Genomic DNA, 22,030 nt, shown 5'->3' with positions numbered 1-22,030 from the left:
GGCGGTTTTTACTTCTTTTAGACTGATCAGCTGTTCTGCTTGTTCAGCTGCGTCTTCCTCAGTTTTGGCCTCTCCAAAAATGTTCAGGTAGTTGTCTTGTTCTTGAGGGTTAATGTCGTCTTCCACACCCCATAGGGAGTGATAGAAGCTGTGTACTTCTTTAAGAATGTCTTCTTTTTTGGTTAGAGTTGTGTTGTTTGTGCCATGTATCTCAGTGATAGAGCTGCTTTTACAGTTTTTTTCTTCTGCTTTGAAGAAGCTTTTGGAGGGCTCTTCATCGCTTGTTGGAGTTGTTATGGATCTGATTTGAGATCCGATTGCTTTATAATCGTAGAAATTTTGGATTTTCTCTAAGAATTCCGGTCGACTTTCTTCCAAGACGTGGTTTGGATGAGCGTCCAGAGTGAGTAGCATATTTTTAGCCTGATTGTAATCTTCTCTGCGCTTGAGTGCGACATCTTGCGAGAGTTCGATCAGTCGATTTTTCAACATTTCTTTGCCTTGATCCCAGCATATTAGCATGTCTGGTGGTTCCATTTGTGGTACGTTTATAGTCCAATTTTCCCAAGCCGTTTCGAGCTCTGTTATGACTTGTGCATATTGTAATATGCTATTATTAATTTTGTATGAATATTCACCCCATTTGATGTGTTGTTGATATTTGAGATGAATTATCGGTGATGTGCAGTGGTCTGATGATGTGAAGTATTCATGTTTGATGTTATGATAATTTTCAAGTGCGTGTTGATTTATGTATATTCTATCTATCCTGGTCCCTCTATTGCGGTTTTTGTATGTGAACAGTCTTTTGTATGGATGTTCTTGTCTGAATATATCTGTCAACTGGTTATGACGTATGAGTGTTGTAAGTGATGTTTTATCCTGTGTAGTTTTGAAGTTTTGCGGCTTAGCAGTGTCCAACGGATCAAGGATCATGTTAAAATCACCAAGTAAGACCATATGTTCATGTTCATACTCCAGCATAACATCGGAGAGTAGCTCAAAAGAGGACTTTCTCTCTCCGACGCTCTGCTGAAGGTATGCGTTGAAGATGTTTATGTTATTTTTGCCACATTTGATGTTGAGGTGATGTATTCGATTTTGTATTATGGTGTGGTGTGTGATTTCGGACTTGTCGTGTATGTCTTTCTTGACGATGAACATTGTCCCTGCATAGAAGGGGGTTCTGTCAGGTTCTATGTTAATGTATGTTATGTAATTGTTATGTTGAGCCCATGTCTCGAGTTGATCGGTGGGGATTCTGTGTGTTTCCTGAATTGCCAATACAGAGAGTCTGTGAGATGTAAAGAAGTGTTTGACATCTCGCAATTTCTTGGATATTCCGTTGATGTTCATTGAGCCAACCTTGAGGTTGCCCAGTCCGGCGTCCGAATCGTCACTCTCCGTATCTGCGAACATGATTATAGATAGAGAAAGCAGCAGGTTAAAGTTTAAGAAGTTGGACTAGACCGTGTGGATGGCTGGATCGTCATCTGAGTCCGTAAGCTCGCCCATCGAACTGAAGACATTTCGATAGGGAGGAGAAGTCCCGGGCAGTCCAGCCCGCAGAGACTCTCTCGAAGAAATGGACTCCGAGTCAGTTGACGTGTTGTCTTTGTCAACTGAGATCGGCGCATCCTTGGAGCTGGCGTGGAATGCGTCGTGATCTCTAGGATTCATCGTCTTCGGAGATTCAGGTTGGGTAACCGATCACCGCGTGTGTGCGTGTTCTTTTGGAGTCGATGTCTTGGACTCTGTGTTGGACATGGGCTTATCCAATTCAGCATCTGACGAGAAGATGCTGCGCACGTGGGTTTTGGGTTTGTGTTTCCCTCCTTTGCCCACGGTGGTAAAGCCATCGTCGCTCGTGGGGGGGGGGGTCTTCCTCTTCCTGTTGTTTGGGGCGGGGGGGGTTCTGCCTCTTCCTCTTCCCCTTCCTCTTCCACTACACGTTTCCCGGAACTTTTCTCTTGCGTCACATCCAGGCTTGTGAAGGCCTGTTGATCGGCAAACATGGCAGGGGAGATGGTACCTGGCCGGTGACGAATCCCAGGAGCGTTTTGAGTATACTTTGTCGCTCCTGTCCCGGGAGTGTTTTGTTCTTCTTTTAGGCGTCCGGTTTCTGGTCGGCTTGGACGCCCGGTCACGGGGTGGATCAGTTTTGGACGCCCCGTCTCGAGGTGGGTTGGCCTAGGTTTTCTTCGGCTTCGTGGGGCATTTGGAAGTTAAGTGGCCCCGGACTTTGCAAATCTGGCAGAGTGGCAAATGTCCCTCTCCAGGCTTGGTGATGGAGATCCATTCTCCAAACATCTGCACTTTCTCTGGGATGTTGTCGAGTTGAGTGTTCTGCAGGTAGACATGCAGAAACTCGTTGCAGATGGTGGGGTGCTGCTTATGTCTACCTTTGGTCATCTGATAGACTTTCCCCCAGTTTGCTTGGCAAGCAAACTCGTTGATTAAATCCAGATGCCACTCGCCTGGCACTGGATATAAGGTAATCACGTCGCATGGTGGCATAGGGCGCCATGCTTTGATTACGTAATCAATTTCCTTGTGCTTGTAGGTCACGTGTGACTGATGGTCTAGCGCCAGCTGTTCCATCAACACGGATTTCGTTTTGTTCTCAGAAGCTGATAAAGTAACGGTGAAAATGTGCTGCCGCAGGCTCTTGGCACGCACAGAGTTTAGCTCCTTGCCATATTTGGCTAGGAAACCGCCTTCCATAAAGAAACCTATGAAAGTGCTTACATCAAGCCAGGACTGGCTTGATGCTTGCACAACCAAGGTTCTTTGATACTGAAACTCGTTGGCCTTAGAGTCGCCCATGAGTATAGCTGGTGTTAAGAGTATATATTTTAAGTATAAAGAATTAACAAAGACTTAACAAAGTCCAAGCTTTTAAAGTTTTAAATTTTCCTTCTGAAGGAAAATTTAGCTAATTCTGACTTGACCACACCCTAAAAGCTGGTCACGTACTGTCTAGACTCGCTGTAGCTAACTGGCTATTCTCACCAGACCTACTTTCTACGTGGCAATCAGCTAATTCCCTTAAGGGGAAAGGGCTGATACCCAAAAATATCTAGGGAGGGAAAAAAACTAACTACTCGCCTAGATCAGTGGTTCCCAGCAAGGGGGCCACTGATCTAGCTGTCGTAGGCTATTTTTTAAACTTTCTAGTTATTTATCTAGCTGACTTTTAAAAAAAAATCTAAAAAGGCTGGTAAAAGTTTAGGCCGGTGTCGCTTTCACTCGCTCGCTCTAGCGAGGAAAGCAAGGCTTGCTGTTAATCGCTTTTTGGCAGCACTGTCTCCAATGCCACCAGGTCGCAAATAATCGTTCTCACTTTGAATCGGGGTTCACCAGGGGGCGACTTACCTTTCAAAGAATAGAATTAATAATTTTCTGATCTTATTTTTGATTGAATAAATAAGAGTGGCTGGACTATGAAATCGGTGTAGTTGCAGTGACGTACGTTGCCGTTTTTATGAACATTTATTTAGCTACTAAAATAATCTCTTTTTAGCACTGAGAAAAAGTCTACAGACATTGAATCAATGCAAAAAGCACAAATTTTTCTTACCAGGTAGTGCTAGGCAAGTCGACATGAACTACAAAACTTATTTGAGGTTTATTCGTGCATTTTTTTTAAACTTCTGTGATTCTGCAAAACATTCTTGAAGTTGTTTTTTGCTATTACAATCTACTTTGTGACAAACGGTCCTACTCAATACAGTTTCTTTTATTGAGTGAAACAAGACTTAACAATACCATAGAATAAGAATATGACTGAACGAAGAATTTTGAATATAGAACAAGAATTCTGGCAATCAATGACTGATAGCACGCCAGACCAACATTGCCGTGGTTAGAATGTTCAATAAAATCGAAAACAAATATTTTCATTCTGGTGAGTTGAACAAACTGCAAGAGATTTTTATAAAAAAAAAGTGTCCAGAGTGTCGTGAAGACCCGTTTGACTCGCACAGAATAAGATACTTCTCAACAATACAAAATTGTGTAAGTAAACCATACATAGACGAAACAGCTTCAATTGTTTCTGACTGTACTGAAAAACAACAGTGAAACCTTTCTCAAGAAAAGCAATTTTACTATTGCGTTACTCAAAATCAGACTAACGTCTTCGGACGTTAAAACCCTTTAAAATCAACAGCTACGTTGAGCGCTGACAAATACGTCCGCAAGAAAAACCTCAGACAGAAAAATCTTCAAATCGATTGTCAGCCTTCAATCTCTCGAGAATATGGAAACCGCAAACGCTGATGCGTGAAAGAGTGATAAAAAACGAACATCGCTGTGTTTCTTTATTTTAAATGTGGTAAAAAAACACTGTTTGTGTATTGCTTTGAATCAAGAGTATTTTAAGCAAGTGAGTGACAATTTTACAATTTTCATAACCCCAGATAAATTTTCTATCTGTTGTCAAAAGATGGCAATGATGTGACTCGTAATAAAAGAGTTATAAGCGCTTAAACTGGGTGCTGAATCAGCACCACCTGGGGATTTGGTGGAACTCAGAACCTAGGGATAATAGGGTTAAATATATGTAGCTACTCTCTTCAAGTTTTATGTATCTTTTGTATAAAATTAAATAACGATTTCTGGTAGTTAAGTGACGAAATACCGTAAACATCATTAAACCGATCACTCTAAAAATTTAGCTTTGAATTTGAAAAAGTGCCAGTTTTGTTCGTTATATTGGACTTGGCCGCACAGTTAGAAATTGAGAATTTGTATATTTTCGTTCGACTTCACAGTTTGATTTTCATCAAATCGATTTTTATGCAAAAATAACTCAATCCTAGATTGACTCATTGAGATATTTTTGCTGTTTAATGTATGTAATGATGTTCGCCAGGTTTCATCATGGGAATGGCGACATACGCATGCAGATGCTGTCACTGATAGTTGTCGAGTTTGACATTTTCGCTAGATTGCCATATTTGTGTCAATATGAAATATGGCGCCATACTGCTTTTGAAACAGTAACCTATAAGGATGTGTTACAAATTCTTTATTACTTATTTGTGTATGTACAATCACACTTGTTGCTTATCAAAAGATGTTGAAGTTACAATACTACCGTAATAGCGTAACAATGTTTTACATAACTTTCAACAAAACTAAATTGTTTGTTGCACTTTATTTTAATTTATATTTATGTTAAAGAAGAGAAAATATTTTTTCAAATTTAAGAACTTTAGGAAAGTAAATATTTAATGTCAAATTTTTGAACTCACGAAATGAACGAGATGTAGTTGCTGGTGTGCAGCACTCCTGTAGTCGTCGCACCTTCCATCATTATTATTATTGATACAGCCGCAACAATCACTTTTTGTTTCGTTTTGATATTTAAAACATTGATTTATAAAGAAATCTGGGGATGAAATTGGAATATTATTATTAACAAACCATCAATCTCCAACAGGGTTGATATACGCTGTCGGTGGTCTTAACAGAGGGACGTTGAACACAGTGGAATGCATGGATCCACGAGAAGGTCGGTGGAGAGGAATTCCGTCGATGAAAGTTAAAAGACGGGGTTTATCTGCAGTTGTTTTGAACGATCAAGTCTATGCAATAGGTAGGATCGGTTGTATTATTATGATATCAACGTTTGTTACCATGTTTTTATTGATCTGTTTGTGACAACTAGGACATCTAGAATCTGAAGTTTTTCTGATCAGCTCAATATAATTAATAGAAAGTACGCAACTAAATTCCAGGCAAGCATGAGATAATTTTTCAAAGTTGATAAATAAGAAAGTTAATGTAAAATTAAAAAATATTTAACGAGCTTTTTTTCTCAATTTTTGAAATTTGACTTTATTAACCATTTCGTTGGCTTGGTATCTGGATCGTTTGTTTATACAGGCTTGGGTTCCATGACAAGCGAAATAATTATCAAAAGTATTAAAACAAACCAAATCCGGTACTCACAATCCTTCTTCGTGGCGTTCAGAACAGCGCAGTTTGAAGTAACTTAACACACGGTTACGTCACAAGGCCAGTCCAGCGCTTTGAGTGTGGCTTGTGCAGCGCTTTGTGAAGCTATGTGAACAAAGGATGACAAAACATAGATTGGCGCCACCCTACGTCTAACCAGGCACGAGAACAACTGTAACTTGACTCAGAGCTACTCAACCACTGGGTTGCGACCTAAATGTGGAATGTGGATGGTCCTTGAATGTCAATGGTCAAACCCAAACTAACCTTGCTCAATTTGACTAAAATCTCACAAAGTCCCAAAAATTCGAAAGTTTGCAAGTTTTGCTGTTTAGTTTTGCAATAATTTTAACAAGTTCTATTGATCACGAGCAACCTGTTGCATTGCATTAACTGTTCCTCTGCTTTGAAAAGCTTTGAAACAAACCATTGCCAGTATGACGACTGTCATCGTGACGTCACAAGGCTACACGGAACTTGGCCTTCCATGTTTCGTTAGTTTTTGATTAGGCTGCAACTCTTAAGTATTTTCTTATAAACCTGCTTGACACAAAAAGTCGTGAACAGCTAAATATAAGTTTTTTGCTTCAAACTTCCAGTTTACTGATTTACATTGCGGCACTTAATGACAGAGGAAATATTGTCAAATGATTATTTGAAAAAAAATTCCTTGAATTTACAAAGAATTGGTGGTAACTTCAATAAGAACATACAGTAATGCTTCAAAAATAAGTTTTGATATTAAATTCCAGTAGCCTACTTAAATTTTCAACATAAAGCAAACGGAAAATTCGCTTTGTCGTTGCAAAGTGGGCCTACACAGGAAATTGTTGTGCGTCCACCATTATGAACAGCTCGAAGCTTCTAAAATCACTTTCTACATTTACGAGTGTATCTGATTTTTTTCATTTCCATTTGGATTAATACTTGATGAATGTTTCGGTCCAAATATAAAACATCGACTTTCACCACCAATACATGATTTGCTAGAAGGTCGCCATTACCGAAAACGTTTCCAACATAATCGATCTTGCCACGTTTTGAATATTCAACTGGTTTGTAAGCTTCACTTCGGGAGACGGAATGTTGGCAAATTGAAGTTGCTTCAAGTTTTCATCTTGGAGACTGTTTGACAGAAGTTGTTTATCTATCAACAGTGGAATAACCTCATCAGAATTCTGCAGATTGTAACAAATCAATAAAATAAGTGAATCAGAATTCAGCAGCATACTCTGTTGTACGTTTTCGCTGCACACAAATGTATGCAGCAAAAACGTTTATATTTCTGTCAAAACAGTGTCTTTGTGGAAAACCTTAAAAGATTTCAGAAAGAAGTGATGAACGGAATCAGAGAGACTCATGTAATTTAGTATTTCAAAAACAAAGTTTGGATCAGCATCTTTTATTTTGTATTCTGCTACGCGTGATAAGCCATCAAATGTGACCACTCACTGCAGCTGTTCTTTCTCAACATCTGATTTGAAACTATTTTCTGTGGAATTTTTATTCCATTTTTTTGACCGAGTCAAACTGTAAAAATCTGACTGCAAAACATGTTTGTGGAATCTGACGAAACTTAATGGCATAGCGTTCCTTAGCATCATCATTTAGTTTTTTCATTACTTTGGTATCAGTCTTTGAATATCAGTCTTTGAATTACTTTGGTATCATCATCGACATTATTGATATAAAATATGTAGATTTATAGAAAACCACTTGTTGTCACTGTCATCTTGCATTACAAAATGATGAAGAGTCACATATTTTATCCTCTGTTTCAGCTCCAAGTTGTTCATTTGTAACATGAGCAATGAGCATTTTTGCTCGAAGAACCACTACAAAACAATGTAGAAAACTAGTTTTTAATAACCTGGCATTCTTCGGATGTAAAACTGAGATGACTAACGACAGAAGGAAATGTCATATTTATGTTAAAATAAAACGGAAAAATTTGAAAATGCGGTACCAAATAATCGTTGTTACAAAATAATAAATACCAAAATAAGGCAATAAATGCAATCACGGTGCATGATATCGAAGGTGCTGAAGCAAAAAAGTGGATTGATATTTAGCGCAATCTACATAAACACAAAATTCAGGTAAAACACGCTCGCGGCATCCCCAGCTGAACAAATCTCAACCCTGGGTGTCACTATAACGCAGATTCAAGATGATTGCGATATCTCACCACTTATGATTTCTAAATGTTTCCATTGCATGACGTCACTTCTTGAGCCTTTGCATAAAATGAAATATGTATTTTTTAAATGATATTTACTGTATTTGCTTATTTTGCTACAAATTGCTATGAATGTTCGTCCTTGTGAGATGAAGCAAAATTTTTCTATTTTTGCAACTCATTCGAAATCGTTCACTCAATAAGCCAATGCAGATGCTATGACAGTTTGTTCATCATGTTGGCTGGTACACTTGCGTCCATTTAGTCTCACTTGAGTTGATTATTTGGTGTAAACCTTGCAGTATAACAAGTCTGCACTGCTTCAACGAGGCAGCTGAGGTTACCAGAATATTTATACAATTTGTGAATATTAACTTGGAAATCTTGTTCCAACAGGAGGATATAGTTATGGGTCCGATCTGTCTTCAGTTGAACGATTCGATCCACGGAAGCAAGCATGGTCCAATGTTGCTGATATGAACGTTGCAAGAAGATACCACGGTTCATGCGTCATAGACGGGATGGTGTATGTCGCTGGAGGGTGAGTGGTTGTTTGTCGACGTCATCAATGCATAGAAAGCATGAATAAGTTGAATTAATGGAGTCTACCAGCCTGTGAATAGAAACATACGAGATTCTAATAACTTAATATGAGATCATTACAATTTATTGAAACATAGTTTGGTTAAATCTGTCCATCGCTGATGGAAAATTTCAAGTTTTAGTCCTTTTTTTTAATATTTCAAATTTGCGATATTCAACTTTTGCAAACGACAGAGTTGATTTGACTGAAATAATTCAATCAGTTTTAAACAATGTTTTTTTTTTTTAATATTACTGCTTTATGTTCTAATTTTTTATTCGATCATAATTTACAGAGGAACCAACGCAATAGAAACTTATGATGCAGTGAAGAATACGTGGGAAGTAGTTGGAAATGTTGAAGAAATTAAAGATGCACTAGTCATTGTAGAGATATAGTTGTCATCAACTGGTCGCGTCATCACATCGATGACTTTTCAATGTTTTGTTTTGTTGCATTTTTAAATTCAAAATCTTTTACTTTCCTTTTAATAAAAGCAGATTTGTTTGTCTCGCTTTATGTTTGTCGCATTTTCTTGTGTTAAAAACAGCAAACAATTTATTTTGTATTTTATTTTGTTGTTGAATCATCGTTTCAAAACGTTAAAAGAGCGTAGGCTAATATGTGGAAATTAAACTAATTTTTCAGAAAATTCTTTTTTTCAGTTTTCAGAGCTGTGAACAAAGAACGATGTTTTTTTGTGTTTTCAACGTTATTTTATATCAATGCAGAGTAAGCCAGAAGTAGTCGTCATTTTCGTTGATCTCATCACGCATTGTTTTGTTGTTAACCTCTGACCAGCCCTGGCGAAGAGAGAACATGCGAGCGATTTTCTGTTCTAACGTGCTCAACCAACTCGTGAAAGTTCGAAGTCTCCCTTGACAATAAGTGACATATTATTTGATTGGCCTGTGCACTGTGTAGGTGTTGTAATTAAAACTTTGATTGAATTGTCATTGCTTTGTATTACAATCCCATTTCCATTGTTTTACCAATCGAATATTTTTACCGTATTAGCTAGAGTGCCCCTGAAATTAAACTGATAAATTACGTAACGGTAATTACTTTGCTGTACTGCATTTTGTTGTTCTATTTCTCAAAACATCTGAATCCAGGCAGAGATTACAGCAAAACATTTCGATTTGAAATCTCATATTCGTCGTTCATAGCCCTATAAGCTTGTGCCCTAAATCTAAAATGGTACTTGTGGATAGTTGCTTACCTACCGTTAAGACAAGGAAACACTGCATGAATAGATCAATCTCACCTCTGTTAAGATGAATGGTTGGCTCAAACTGGGCCAGGTATTCTTAAACTTTTTTTTAACTCGGATCCCTTAAAAAAATGGTTTGCTTGGATCCCCTTTGTGGCCTAGTCCGAGAAACTTTTTTAATCAGCATGAATTGGACATAAAGCAATTAGATTGAATTGGTAACAAAATTTATTTTATTATATTTAAGAAATAGCGAATGCAGATTGTTTTTCAATATCTTCGATTTAATTTCGTTAATGTGAAGGATGCTGCTGTTTGTCTTCAACAAGAACATGAAATTGTGGCTTCGCCTTTGATAGGGCAGCAGCAACACGCACATCATCCTTTGCATCCAACCGGTTACGACTGTTCATTTTGATAGTTACCGAGGATGAAAATCCTGACTCACATAAATATGTAGTAGCAAGGACATTTCTTAGAAGTAAGGACAATTAATTTTTCAAAGATGCTGCTCTTTAAAATAAGGACAAATCTTAGAAATAAGGACGGTATGGCAACCCTGCCTATAGGCTACTCGGTCATGAGTAGTGGTGTTAATAAAGTACCGGTAGTGGTGGTTAATAAACGAGTGACTGATTACATCATCGAAAATATTGGACACGAAATACATTCTTTTAATTGTATGCTTGATGTATGCTTTATGTAAATGAAATTTACTTGTTTCGCGTAATTGCTTAGGCTGAAGGAAAAAGCAAGGGTCCAGGTGCAATGCTAGAAGGGGCACTATTCAACAAAATTAAGTGGATTACAAATTGTGGCTTAGACAATCTCATCATCAGGAAGTGATGTTCAAAGCTGCTTTTCACCTCAGAAGCAAAATTGAATGGTTTTCAGATTAAAAACGCTCAAGAATTTCTGACAACAGTTTTCAAAGTGACGAAATGTGTCTGATGGTTTCATCTTGTCGACTGTTTATGGATGTACCAGCCAACTTGAAGCATTTGCTTGGCTACAAACAAGAACACTTAAGTCAATCACGTTGGGTGACAGCGGCAAATGGGTACCTTAGAATGCTGCTTTTCAACCCATAATCTCACGTTTGCTGAGAAGAACAAATCATCACGTTTACTTTCCAACATTGGTTCTTTTTATGTCCCGTCTTTTATTATGATCCAACTCAATCCTTTAGCCCCGGATGCTCCTTTTCAGACTTTGTTTCAGAAAGATTTCTTGCAAGCTTTTGAAGTTATTGATTCCACATTCGTGACTGTAGTTCGGCGTTACTATCTGGATCACCCAAAAAGCAGGCTCTCTCCGCCAAATGTTGTCATATGCATATATTCAGACATTCTACCCCTCTCTAAAAATGTGCTGACAAACCTTACTTCACTACCTAGTGAGGTATAAGCAACGAAAATTTGCTGCAAAAAAGTCAAAGTTTCTACTTCGTCTGAACCTTCTTCGCCACTTCAGGGGTCGAGGGGCTCTGCCTTTTACCACCCTTGGGTAGTGGCGGCGACGCGGTCTAGATGTTTGGGCAAGTGTCAAGCAGTCATTAAATTAATTCGTCATCCAGTTCACGCACACCATTTGGCGCAGTTACAGATGGTGTGGTCTGCGGTTTGTTTCTCCTTACCACATTCTCAGATCGTGCCACCCCCATTTGTGCATTTTGTAGCGGAATAGTTCGACGCCAGTGGTTGAGCCGCACCCATGCCTTCCGGTTGGGTGGGGGCTGGTGTCGGAAGTGAAACTTTGAAGTCTTGGAAGAGTTCTTCCACTCCGAGCTCCATTGGTGATCCGCACTGATGGATTGGTCTTCAGCGGTTTTCATCAGTTGTACGGCACGTACAAATGGGTGTCTCGATTTTAGTCTCTGAGGTTGCACGCTCACAGACTCGTAGAGATTTGAGTGGAGCAAGTGGTTGGGGTTTGTAGTTCCTCATGATGTTGCTTATTTGTTTTGTTTTTCACCAGTCATGACTGAATCCCTGTTCCTGCAGCTGCGTTTGTATACCTCTAGCATGCAAGCATTGTAGGCTACATAGTGAATTTAAGTAAATAGAAGACTAAGTGTATGACTCTTGATTTGCAGACACGTCAATGTCAACTGTTCTGTTTAATTGCTCTGTGTCAGTAGCTTATACTGAAAAGTTTACATGTAAGAGACACTGTGCGACAGGAGATGACGGCATTCTATACCAAGCCAATCCTGAAAGAAACTTCATTGCTGTGTAAAATTCGATGCACACTTGTACTCTATGCCAGTGCTCCGCAACCGGTGTGCCGCGGCACACCACTGTGCCGCGAGGCGATGCTAGGTGTGCCGCAGGATAACTGTCATCAGAACATACTTTTTGAAAAGGAGTTTTTATGTTTTAAAAATTCACCTTTTACCACTGCAAGACAACTCAAACTCTAGCTAAACTTCCACAGTGCATTTATGATGTTTTTGACCCACAGTCACAATTGAAGTTTGCGCAATGAGAAGACTACGCCCTAGTTTTAAAAAAGGCTGGTTAAGGTGGTTAGTGTGTTTTTGTTGTGTAGTACGTTTTGTCAATGGTTTGTTCCATAACAAACGAGTATTTATTTTGCAAAGAACTTCCAGATCGAACGACTGGCCAAGAAATTTTTAGAGTGACCAACGAGTTTTTCATAACCCATGGTATCCATTGGAATAACTGCATCAACGTTTGCACAGATGGTGCTTCAGCAATGGTGGGCGAAGGAAAAGGTTGTGCTGCATCGGTAAAATGTCCAAATCCAGCCATTCAACTTACGCATTGCTGCTTACACACTTAGCCTACGCAGGGAAGCCTGATGGTCAAAAATTTGCCAACGGAGCTGACAGAAACTATGAATGACTGTATCCAAATTTGTCAACTTTATTAAAGCAAGAGCTTTGAATTTAAGAATTTTTTCATTGCTATGCGAAGAACTGCGATCAGAACATCAATCCCTGCTAATTTAGACTACATTTCTGTGCGTTGGCTTTCTCGGGGAAAAGATCTCGCAAGACTTTTTGAGCTACAGCATGAAATAAGTCAATTCTTATTAAATCAGAACAACCATGATTTGTATATAAACATCTTGAAGATAATTATTGAATTGCCAAACTTGCATGCATAGCCGACATATTTGAATACTTGAATGAACTTAATATTAAAATGCAAGGCAACGGTGAAAACATACTGACATGTTCTGACAAGAAAAGAGGATTTCAAGAGAAAATAGTAGGCCTACTCTGGAAAAACGAGTTAAGAAGAGGATCATTGAAAATGTTTCCCAGGAGCAATCTAAATAATTTTGATAAAGAATTGGTGTTTGATTTGGCCAAAGAGCACTTAACTTTGTTACATGAGAAATATGACCATTACTTTTCACAATTAACACGGAACAATACGATTGGATCCGAAATCCTTTTGCGGCTAATGCTGAAATATCAACACAAGACTTGACTTTGCCTGTTAGAGAAAACTTTCTTGAACTACGAAATGACAGAACTTTGACATTAAAATCCAGCGATAAAATTCAGATTAAAATCCACTTGATGAGTTTTGGATTTTTATTGAAGAAGAATATAAGAAAATTTCGTAGGCTGCTATTAAAATTCTGCTCCAGTTTTGCACCACTTATTTGTGTGAGCAAAGTTTTTCTACATTGGTATTGATCAAAAACGATAAAAGATCCTGCAAGAAATTGATGGTGAACTTTGAGTTGTTCTTTCAAATATTGAGCCGAACATAGGCTACACCGACTGTGCTCATCGAAACAAGCGCAATATCTCATTAAAAAAAAAAATGTTTTAGCATTTTGAAAATGTGTCGGCCGAATTGTGCCGCAGAATTTTAAAGAGTTTTTAAGTGTGCCGTGAGTAAATAAAGGTTGCGGAGCACTGCTCTATGCCATAGCACATAAGGTTTGTGGCTCTCTTTAACTTATTATCATTGTGGTTACTGGATTTGCGTTTTGCTTCTGTAAAACTGGGAACGAAACATCAAAAGTATGAGAAAAAAAGAGTTTTAAAATTAATTTTTTTTCCGTTGCAGATAGGGAGTTGGCCATTCCGCCAAAGTTGACACCTTACTCTCCTTCTGTTACCAAGATATCGCACACTTTCTGCAAATTCTCCCGCGCTTCAAGTTTTCAAACTATGGGGGGCTGCACACCCTTCAAAAGTCGTCTGACTGAAATATTTTGGATCGTCTGTATGTGACCAAAATCCGATCTGATTAGACCACAAGCATTTTTGATTTCAAAAATCGTAAAAAATGAAACATCCTAAGGTACGTATGACGGAAAATAGATAATAAAATTTGTTTTAAAGTCCAAAATATGCCAAATTTATGCAGTTTGAGTTTAATTTATAAGTTTACGAGAAAAGTCTCGTTCTGTTGCTCAACACAACAAACAGTGTACCAGGCTCTTGACAATATCAAACTGAAGATGCTTTAAAAGCGAAATCGATATTTGATTACAAAAATGAGGCTGGTACACTGTTTGTTGTGTTGAGCAACAGAACGAGACTAATGATAAGAGACAGTCAACCGCTTCAAGTGGACAGTTTGCTGGGTGATTCACTAAAACCAGAAAAGTTTTATTAGTCAATTTACGAGAAAAGGGGGGCATAAAATTTTACAAGTGACGTCAAGGGGGGCGCAGCCCAAAAAGTTTAACCCCTGGCATATTTAAAAGTCAATGACAACGCAATAGATTAAAATCACAAGCTGTATTCAAAGTGAAACTGGTAGAAACCGGATAAATTGCATGTGCCGGATAACCGGACATCATTCAAAATTCGATTTATCGAATGGTAGATTCTTGTTGAGACTCTTGTTTAAAACCAGACACCGAAACGGAGGCCTTTCAAAAAAGTACAAAAGTATACACAGCGAATTACTGAGCAGAGAAAGGTCTGTTGCGGTCAAACAACGTCTTCAGCGCGTCAAATGACGCCTGAAAAACGTACAAAGTAACGTTATTGTAACGTCGTCCGCGAAGGGTGTTGGCCAGAAGCATTCCACAATGATAGCCAAGAATGGATACGTTTCTTAGGAAAAACACCCGGAGTTTGTAAGTCAATGGCGTGATTGCAGCAAGTATTGACGGACAGCAGCTGCTCCACTGTCACAGATCGACGATTACATTGTTCTGCTGTGGGGGTTGAGGCGCCTGTTGCCCGGCATACGCGTTCTGGTAGTTGGCGTAGTAGTTCTGATACTGTGCTGCCACCGCTGCTTGTTGCTGCTGCACGGCCGCCTGCTGCTGGTAGTATTGAGCACGCTGTTGGCTGTAATCAGGTTGTTGAAAAGAAAAAAAGATTACTTGACGACCGAGAAACAAAAGGTCTCAGTTTCGATTGTTCAAAGCTATTTAAAACACTTGCTGCTTTTGGTGACGTTTCAATCTACGTCCAGTTTAAAATCAACGTGACGTAGACAATCATGTTGACACAACAATAGAAAAAGTTGATTCAACATAAAAAACTATACTCCGAAAAAAGGCTTTACTTGTGGCTGTTGTTGTTGGTAGCTCTGCTGGTACTGCTGCGTCATGGGGGTGTTGGCGGATTGCGACGAGAACTGAGCAGCTTGTTGCTGGTAGGCCTGGTGTTGGTAGCTGGCGCACCCGCTCGAGTTCTCAAAAACAACATAAAATTGCGACTAAAACACTGTTGAAATGACACTTTTTAAAGCAGCGAAAAGAGCTTGCGTTTAAAAATTTTTTGTTCTGGAGATTACACTTGCTTGTTGTATTTCTCTGGTGAAGTAATCAGCTTTTTAAAATAGAATTGTAGTATGTTTAAAACAGACCCCAGCTTGACTCACAATGAGCGTTCCAACGAACAAACTTTTCAAAGTCACATTTCTGTAAACTGGTCTTGGCTGGACAGTGGACAGAATACGCAAGCCAAAAACTAAACGGTACTCACCATGCTCCCACCACGGTTTTGACCCATGTTGCTTCCACCAGAACCGCCACGACTCTGATTGCGGCCCTGGTTGTAGTTTGAGCGGTTGCCTTGCTGGCTGTTCTGCTGGTAACTGTTGCGGCTTCCTTGGTTGCGGCTGCAGTTAAGATGAGTTCTATTTTTAACAAGTTGATTCCTTTTCAAGATCCTTAACAAGTCGAGCTAAGATAATCCCTCTTTGTGACATTGACTGAACGTTTGCAGATGTTGAGTCGATGTACAACAAGCGAATGTTTTATTTTGTATTAAGTGATTTTTGTTCGAGGGAATCTTAGTCTATTCCTTATTTTTAAGCTGTGGTCCTATGCTCAGGTACCAAGCTTATTGAAATGAACACGCAATTTGAACGACCAATTTGCTGACTAGGTAACAGGAAAGAATTAGAATAAAACAATGATACTGGTTGATTTTCGTTACTTGTTTCCGGAGCTTCTGTTTTGATTGTTGTAGCCGCCCGATCGATTTCCGCCGCCGTAACTCCCGCGGTTTCCACCTTGAAAGCCTCCGCGACCTCCCCCGAAGTTGCAGTTCTGTGGCCAGTTTCCTGCCGGATGCAAATAATGTTAGCCGCGTGGTGACGCTGGTAAGCCACGGCCGACTGCAAGTTTTCTTAACTTTGTGAAACTATTTAAAAAATTAGGAAGAACAACATCTCGCTATCTCTTCACCACTTTGATACTCATTGAATTACTTTTTGTTTTTGAACGGTTGAATAACATTATTAAAATTAATTGAAAGTTATGTAATTATTCAAATAAAATGTAGACGCAGCATGAAGTGAAATCACAGCTCATGTCACTGCAAAGGGTCTTCTACTGTATTCAAAGATATTTAAAATATAATATCGCAATGCTTTTACTTGCAGCATCATAAGGATACAATTTTTATGATAGAACTCAGCCAGAACAAGTTAATAACCGGACATAGCAAAGGTGTTGTTCACAAATTGACCGCACTGGACCAAAGTAAAAAATTGGTTGAAACGCAACGAAAGACATTTTAATTGCGGTTTGCCTCAAGATGATTAGAACGTACAGAAAACACCAGATTTGTTGGGTATAGAAATTAAAAATTTCCATGCAATTCATCAAATGTCATCAAAACAAAGCCCAATTTTATTATCGTTACATTATCATCGGCGCTCAGAAACCCATAAACACGTTGCAAATTTATTACAAATATATTAAACAACCCAAACAGTCACTTAACTGAATAGACCCGCACCCGATCTGGACCAGATAAAGTGGTTGTTTAGGAAGAACACGAGTCTCAGCAAATGGTCTTTCTTGAACGAGATGGATGAGTTTGGTAATTTTCAACGAGCTTTTCAATATTGGGAAGCATTTTGGTCAAGCATAATCGTAAATCGTACTGTTTGCTGGTGGATGATAGCAATAACGTCAAACCTGAAAACACTTTTGTCTAAATAAGAAGTCGGATATGAAAGATTCAATGACCTTACCTCGTTTGCTATGAGCTGCATGGTATTTAAAAAGTTTCGTGATCATTGTAACTTTTTGAGAATGCGCTGTCCCTCGCTTATCGCCCTTTCTGGGTTCTATTGTATGTTTCACTGCAAAGCCCAAGAGGGCAATGTGATCCAATTTGATAATCACTGGCCTAAAGCACCACACAAACTCTTGCTATATTTTTGAACTCGGCCAAGTCTTGTACCGAGCATTTCACTTAACGACCAGGCAGAATATTGCAGTGATAACTTGCAAATGACATATCATTGATATGTACCAATGTTACGTTTACCTCATTGTATAACATTGCAAGGTAGGGCTACAGTATCACTACACCATAGGTTTGTTTGTCAACTAAAAAGTTCCGTGCGTACATTGCAACATCACAACAAGCAACAGCTATCATATTTACGTCGTTTTAATGTTACGAGATGTTATGATGATGTAAAAATGACAACTGAATAGGAATAGAATCAATTAAAACAAACATATTTTGAAATTGTAAAACATTTCGTTTGGTTTCGATGCAAATTTTTTTTTTATCTGTTGTGACGTGTTACTTTTGGAAGCGAATGAAAATGAGTCATAATATTTTTGAACGTGGCACCACAATGTTTGAGTGGCCTTTTAAATGTTCCCCACTGTTTCCCAGTGGGGCAAAGTGGGGCGTGTTGTCACAGGGGCGTGTTGTCACAGCACGATTTCCATGTGATAACGCAAGCGTACAACCACGAGTTTTCAATGGAAGGCATAGTTTTCAGTTCTCTTTCCTACAAGCAGTGAAGATTAATAAATTTGTCACCACAGCAGAAATTATGAGGAGTGCCATTGAATTTTGGGCAAAATCATGTTTTATAACTAAACTAAAAATGGTCTGGAAAACTAAGGTATGATCATAACTGATCAGAAAAGATATCATTCGTTAGCTTTAAGCCTGCTCTTTTCATCATACCAAACAGATAAGACATGCAAGTAGAGATGTACACATGGTTGTTGAAACCACCTGATTTCATACCACGGGGCGTGTTGTCACAGCTGTGACTACACGGCCCGAGGTGTGCATTTTTAATATTAAGAAACATAAAAAATTATTTGTGCTTATACAACGAGGTAATATGCGTATTTGTTAAAAAACAACACTTTTTTAGGAAATAAAAATTAATATTAGATAATGATACACACATATATTCGATAGTGACACATAATTCTCAAGATGACATTTTTATTGTTTTTGATAATGGGCATAAAATTTTTACCAACATGTTGTAAATTAAAATTGTTTGCATTTCGCATATTTTTTATTCGTTCAGCCTGTATTAAAACCATTTTTTGTTGGTTTCTGTCATATTTTAGTCACAAAACATGTGCAGAAATTTTGTGACAACACGCCCCATGCTCTGTGACAACACGCCCCGGGGTGGGGCGTGTTGTCACAGTCCATTCACTTGCATTAAACATGCATTTATGTAAAAACGAAATAATCCAGAAAAACTTTAACTGTAGCTAAAAGAAGCCGAATGATACCTCTTTCAATTGCACTATCTAGCATTTCGATACCATTGGTACAGAACGAAATATATGCTGATTTGTAAAAATTGTGACAACACGCCCCACTTTGCCCTACATGAGAAATGCAGTGTAAATGTTGTCAGTTGCAGCTTTCACCTCACAGTAACTTCAACACCAGTAACCGCCAGATTTGCAAAACGTATTTTCAGAATTTCGATTACTAAAAATTCCTGTTTTCTTTTTTTCCAAATCTAAGACCAGGCATCCAAAAAAATTACGACAAAAAGATAAATATTATAAAAAAAGACAAAAAAGATATGTATTTAATGATACAATCAGCAATAAAAGCAAAGTGCTCTTTGTTGATAAATCACAAACTTTAATTGTGGTGAACTGTAGTGCAACAAAACAAGGACTTTCGAAAACGACTTTTACTCTGATCACAACCAAAGCAATTTGATTCACATGTTGGAAGTATTGGGGAACGTGGCAGCTTGCACTCTCATGAGGATGGTTAAAATGGCAATCCCATTTATTAGGTTGATTTATGGTGTACGAGTTGACGACTAAGCATACTTCGTTCTGTCTTGCACCAGCCTTCGAATCGTTGTTCGTTGCATAGATGATTTGCATGTTTCTTGAACAAAAGTTGTCATTTATATTTTGAGAAAACAAAAGCTGGTGATCAGGACGAATATAAAATGACGTTGCCAACGTTCACTGAGTCGTTTTAGTTTTATTCCATCACGGTGACATGAAGTTGCCAAATGATTTCAGTTAATAAAAGTAGTTTGCATCCATCGTAAAGTTACATTTGAGTTGTTACTAAGCGGTAGCAACCAAACAGAGTTTGTTCAAGTCTATTAATGGTTGAATGGATTTGAAGTATGTAAAAATGTTATTGCTGAGCATTTGCAACCAAACAGGGTTTGTTCAAGTCTATTAACGGTTGAATAGATTTGAAATATGTTTGTGGTGTCATGGTTCATGTTGACTTTGCTTTGGGTGTGAACAACTTGGTTACTTTGTTTGGTGCCGCGCTATTCTCGCATTGCAGCAACTTGAAGCATTGTAAAATACAGTAATATTGACTTCAAGTTATCAAACTTATAAGCGCTGCCAAGAAAACTTGTCACAGAAAAAGGCTGTCGCGAATTCGCACCAGCGTTGTTCTAAACGACTTGGGCTAAACAAAATTTCATTACAACATTTTGTTGTTTCGAGCAACTCTAATTGCAAACGAAACATTTTGTGTGAATATTTTTTGAATATTTTTTGCTATGATAAGTTGTTTGCAGATAATTGGTACTTTGGTAGGCAGTTGCAGTTAACTGAAAGTTATTATTTTCCCTCCAGTCAGTGGCTTATGAAATTTCATTTTTGAGTTAGTTGTGGGCTATATTGAATGCCGTAGCTTTCAAAACAATATTTTGCTTCAATTCAACATTTAATTCTCTGATCCTCTTTCATTTCGAAATTGTAACAATTTTTTTTATGGGTTCCAAATAGAAGTAAAATGCATGAGAATATTAGAATGCAAAAAATGTCTTGAAGTACAAAATGTGCGGCCTTGCTTACAAACTGCTTGGTCAACTTTTATCAAATTTCTCTTAAAAGTGTTTATACGTCATTCAATGTATTTCAAAACTTTTTTTTGTGTTCAGTTCAGTTCAGCAGATCATAGCCCTAAGAAGGCTGTAGACATTTCTTTCTAGAGCAGTGTACTACTGTTCATAATCATGACAGAAATCAAGGGATATATTCGAAGAGTTGCCATTCCGCAATCGATGGCATGGATTTAAGTGTCTTGCCAAAGACACAGCCACATGATCTTGAGTGGTGTCGAATAGGCCCCCTTATCGAACATCAAACTAAGGCTCTCGCCACTCATATATCTGGCCAATTCCTTTTATGTCAAGTTTGTTACAGTGGTAAAAAAAATGTCTTCCACTGATTTGGGTAAAGTATCTTTATTTTATTTAGATTTGATCACATTTCATCAAAATAAATTAACTTTTTTTTAAGAAAATATCACAAACTTGTAGAACAACACGGTCCAACTTAGTTTAGTTTTCAGTTGTTTGAAGTTGTATGCTTTCAAGTCGATGTGTCAATGTTTCCTCAAATTAGCGCTATAATAATATAAAAATTATCTTTGTTATCCTACATGATGTGACATCCATGGTCAAGGCATCAACAAAAGTGTGAGATATTCACAGAATTATAGACATATTTTATTATCATTGACCTTTTTTCTGGTATTGAGTAAGCTAATAGGGACATTGCATTACGGGATGCGCACTTGCGCAGCTCCGCTTTTCCGGCAACATTAAAAGGATCAACTGCTAATTTGTCAATTAATAACTGGGACCTGAAGTGTCAACACAGTTTAAATTACCAACACAGTAATGTTGTGTAGATTTATTGAACAGAAATCTTGTTAGGAAATGGGTTGTATGGCTTTTTTATCAAATCCAACTTTAGCCCTGGTTTTAAAAGATACAACAGTAGACTAGGTAATATTCCAAGACCTCTAGTAAACGAAAATTTAAATTTTCATTCAAACCAGTTCAATATAGGCGAATACAAAATGCCATTAAAATGTGTGAAAAAGACAAATAGATCTTTCCGACCTACACCAATTAAGCAACCATCATGAGTTTACCGGAATCATGGCTTACTTTTTGTAAGTGAGTAATTTTTGATCCCTTTCTTTAAAGCAATTGGTCTAATCCTGGTTATGTCAGCAAGAAGCTGAACGAAGATCAAGTTTTATTGCGCAAACGGCCAGAACTAAATGCTCCAGTGAGCGGAGAGCCGCAACTTGAAAAAGGCAAACCACACCTTGTACGGGCTTATTGATTCGCATTGTATCAATTAGGAACATATGTGGAAGACAAAAAAGCAGCATGCCTACGAAAACTCAAAGAACTATCTAAAATGGGATTTTTCACTTAGCATGTTTCTGTTTATAATTAACATTAAAATTTTAGATATCCAACAATGCAACACCAGTAGTCCAAAATATTTTGCATTGCTAGGTTATATGATGTTCACAAGCGAATCAATTCAATTTAAAGAATTTAGCCTTTACAGGATATTTAGAAGTAAGCTAATTGTAAGTTTCAAAAGACGTTGA

The 22,030-nt window shown here is 38.1% G+C and overlaps 1 protein-coding gene across 1 annotated transcript; it reads left to right on the top strand.

The window, feature by feature from the left end:
• Positions 1 to 3,185: 3,185 nt before the first annotated feature.
• Positions 3,186 to 10,616, top strand: LOC145774325 (uncharacterized). The gene is made up of 3 exons (XM_082585547.1): positions 3,186 to 5,602; positions 8,540 to 8,684; positions 9,022 to 10,616. The coding sequence occupies exons 1-3, from the start codon at positions 5,503 to 5,505 to the stop codon at positions 9,122 to 9,124; spliced, it is 348 nt and encodes a 115-aa protein (XP_082441673.1). The 5' UTR covers positions 3,186 to 5,502; the 3' UTR covers positions 9,125 to 10,616.
• Positions 10,617 to 22,030: the final 11,414 nt, after the last annotated feature.

Source organism: Aplidium turbinatum, chromosome 7 (assembly GCF_918807975.1).
Source record: "Aplidium turbinatum chromosome 7, kaAplTurb1.1, whole genome shotgun sequence".
Taxonomy (NCBI): domain Eukaryota; kingdom Metazoa; phylum Chordata; class Ascidiacea; order Aplousobranchia; family Polyclinidae; genus Aplidium; species Aplidium turbinatum.
This window is presented reverse-complemented; position numbering and strand designations above follow the sequence as displayed.

Excerpts from the sequence above, each read along its gene's own strand:
- LOC145774325 (XM_082585547.1), top strand. The coding sequence starts at position 5,503 with ATGGATCCACGAGAAGGTCGGTGGAGAGGAATTCCGTCGATGAAAGTT. Across the intron at positions 5,603-8,539 it reads CGATCAAGTCTATGCAATAG|GAGGATATAGTTATGGGTCC; the intron begins GTAGGATCGGTT and ends TTGTTCCAACAG. Across the intron at positions 8,685-9,021 it reads ATGGTGTATGTCGCTGGAGG|AGGAACCAACGCAATAGAAA; the intron begins GTGAGTGGTTGT and ends CATAATTTACAG.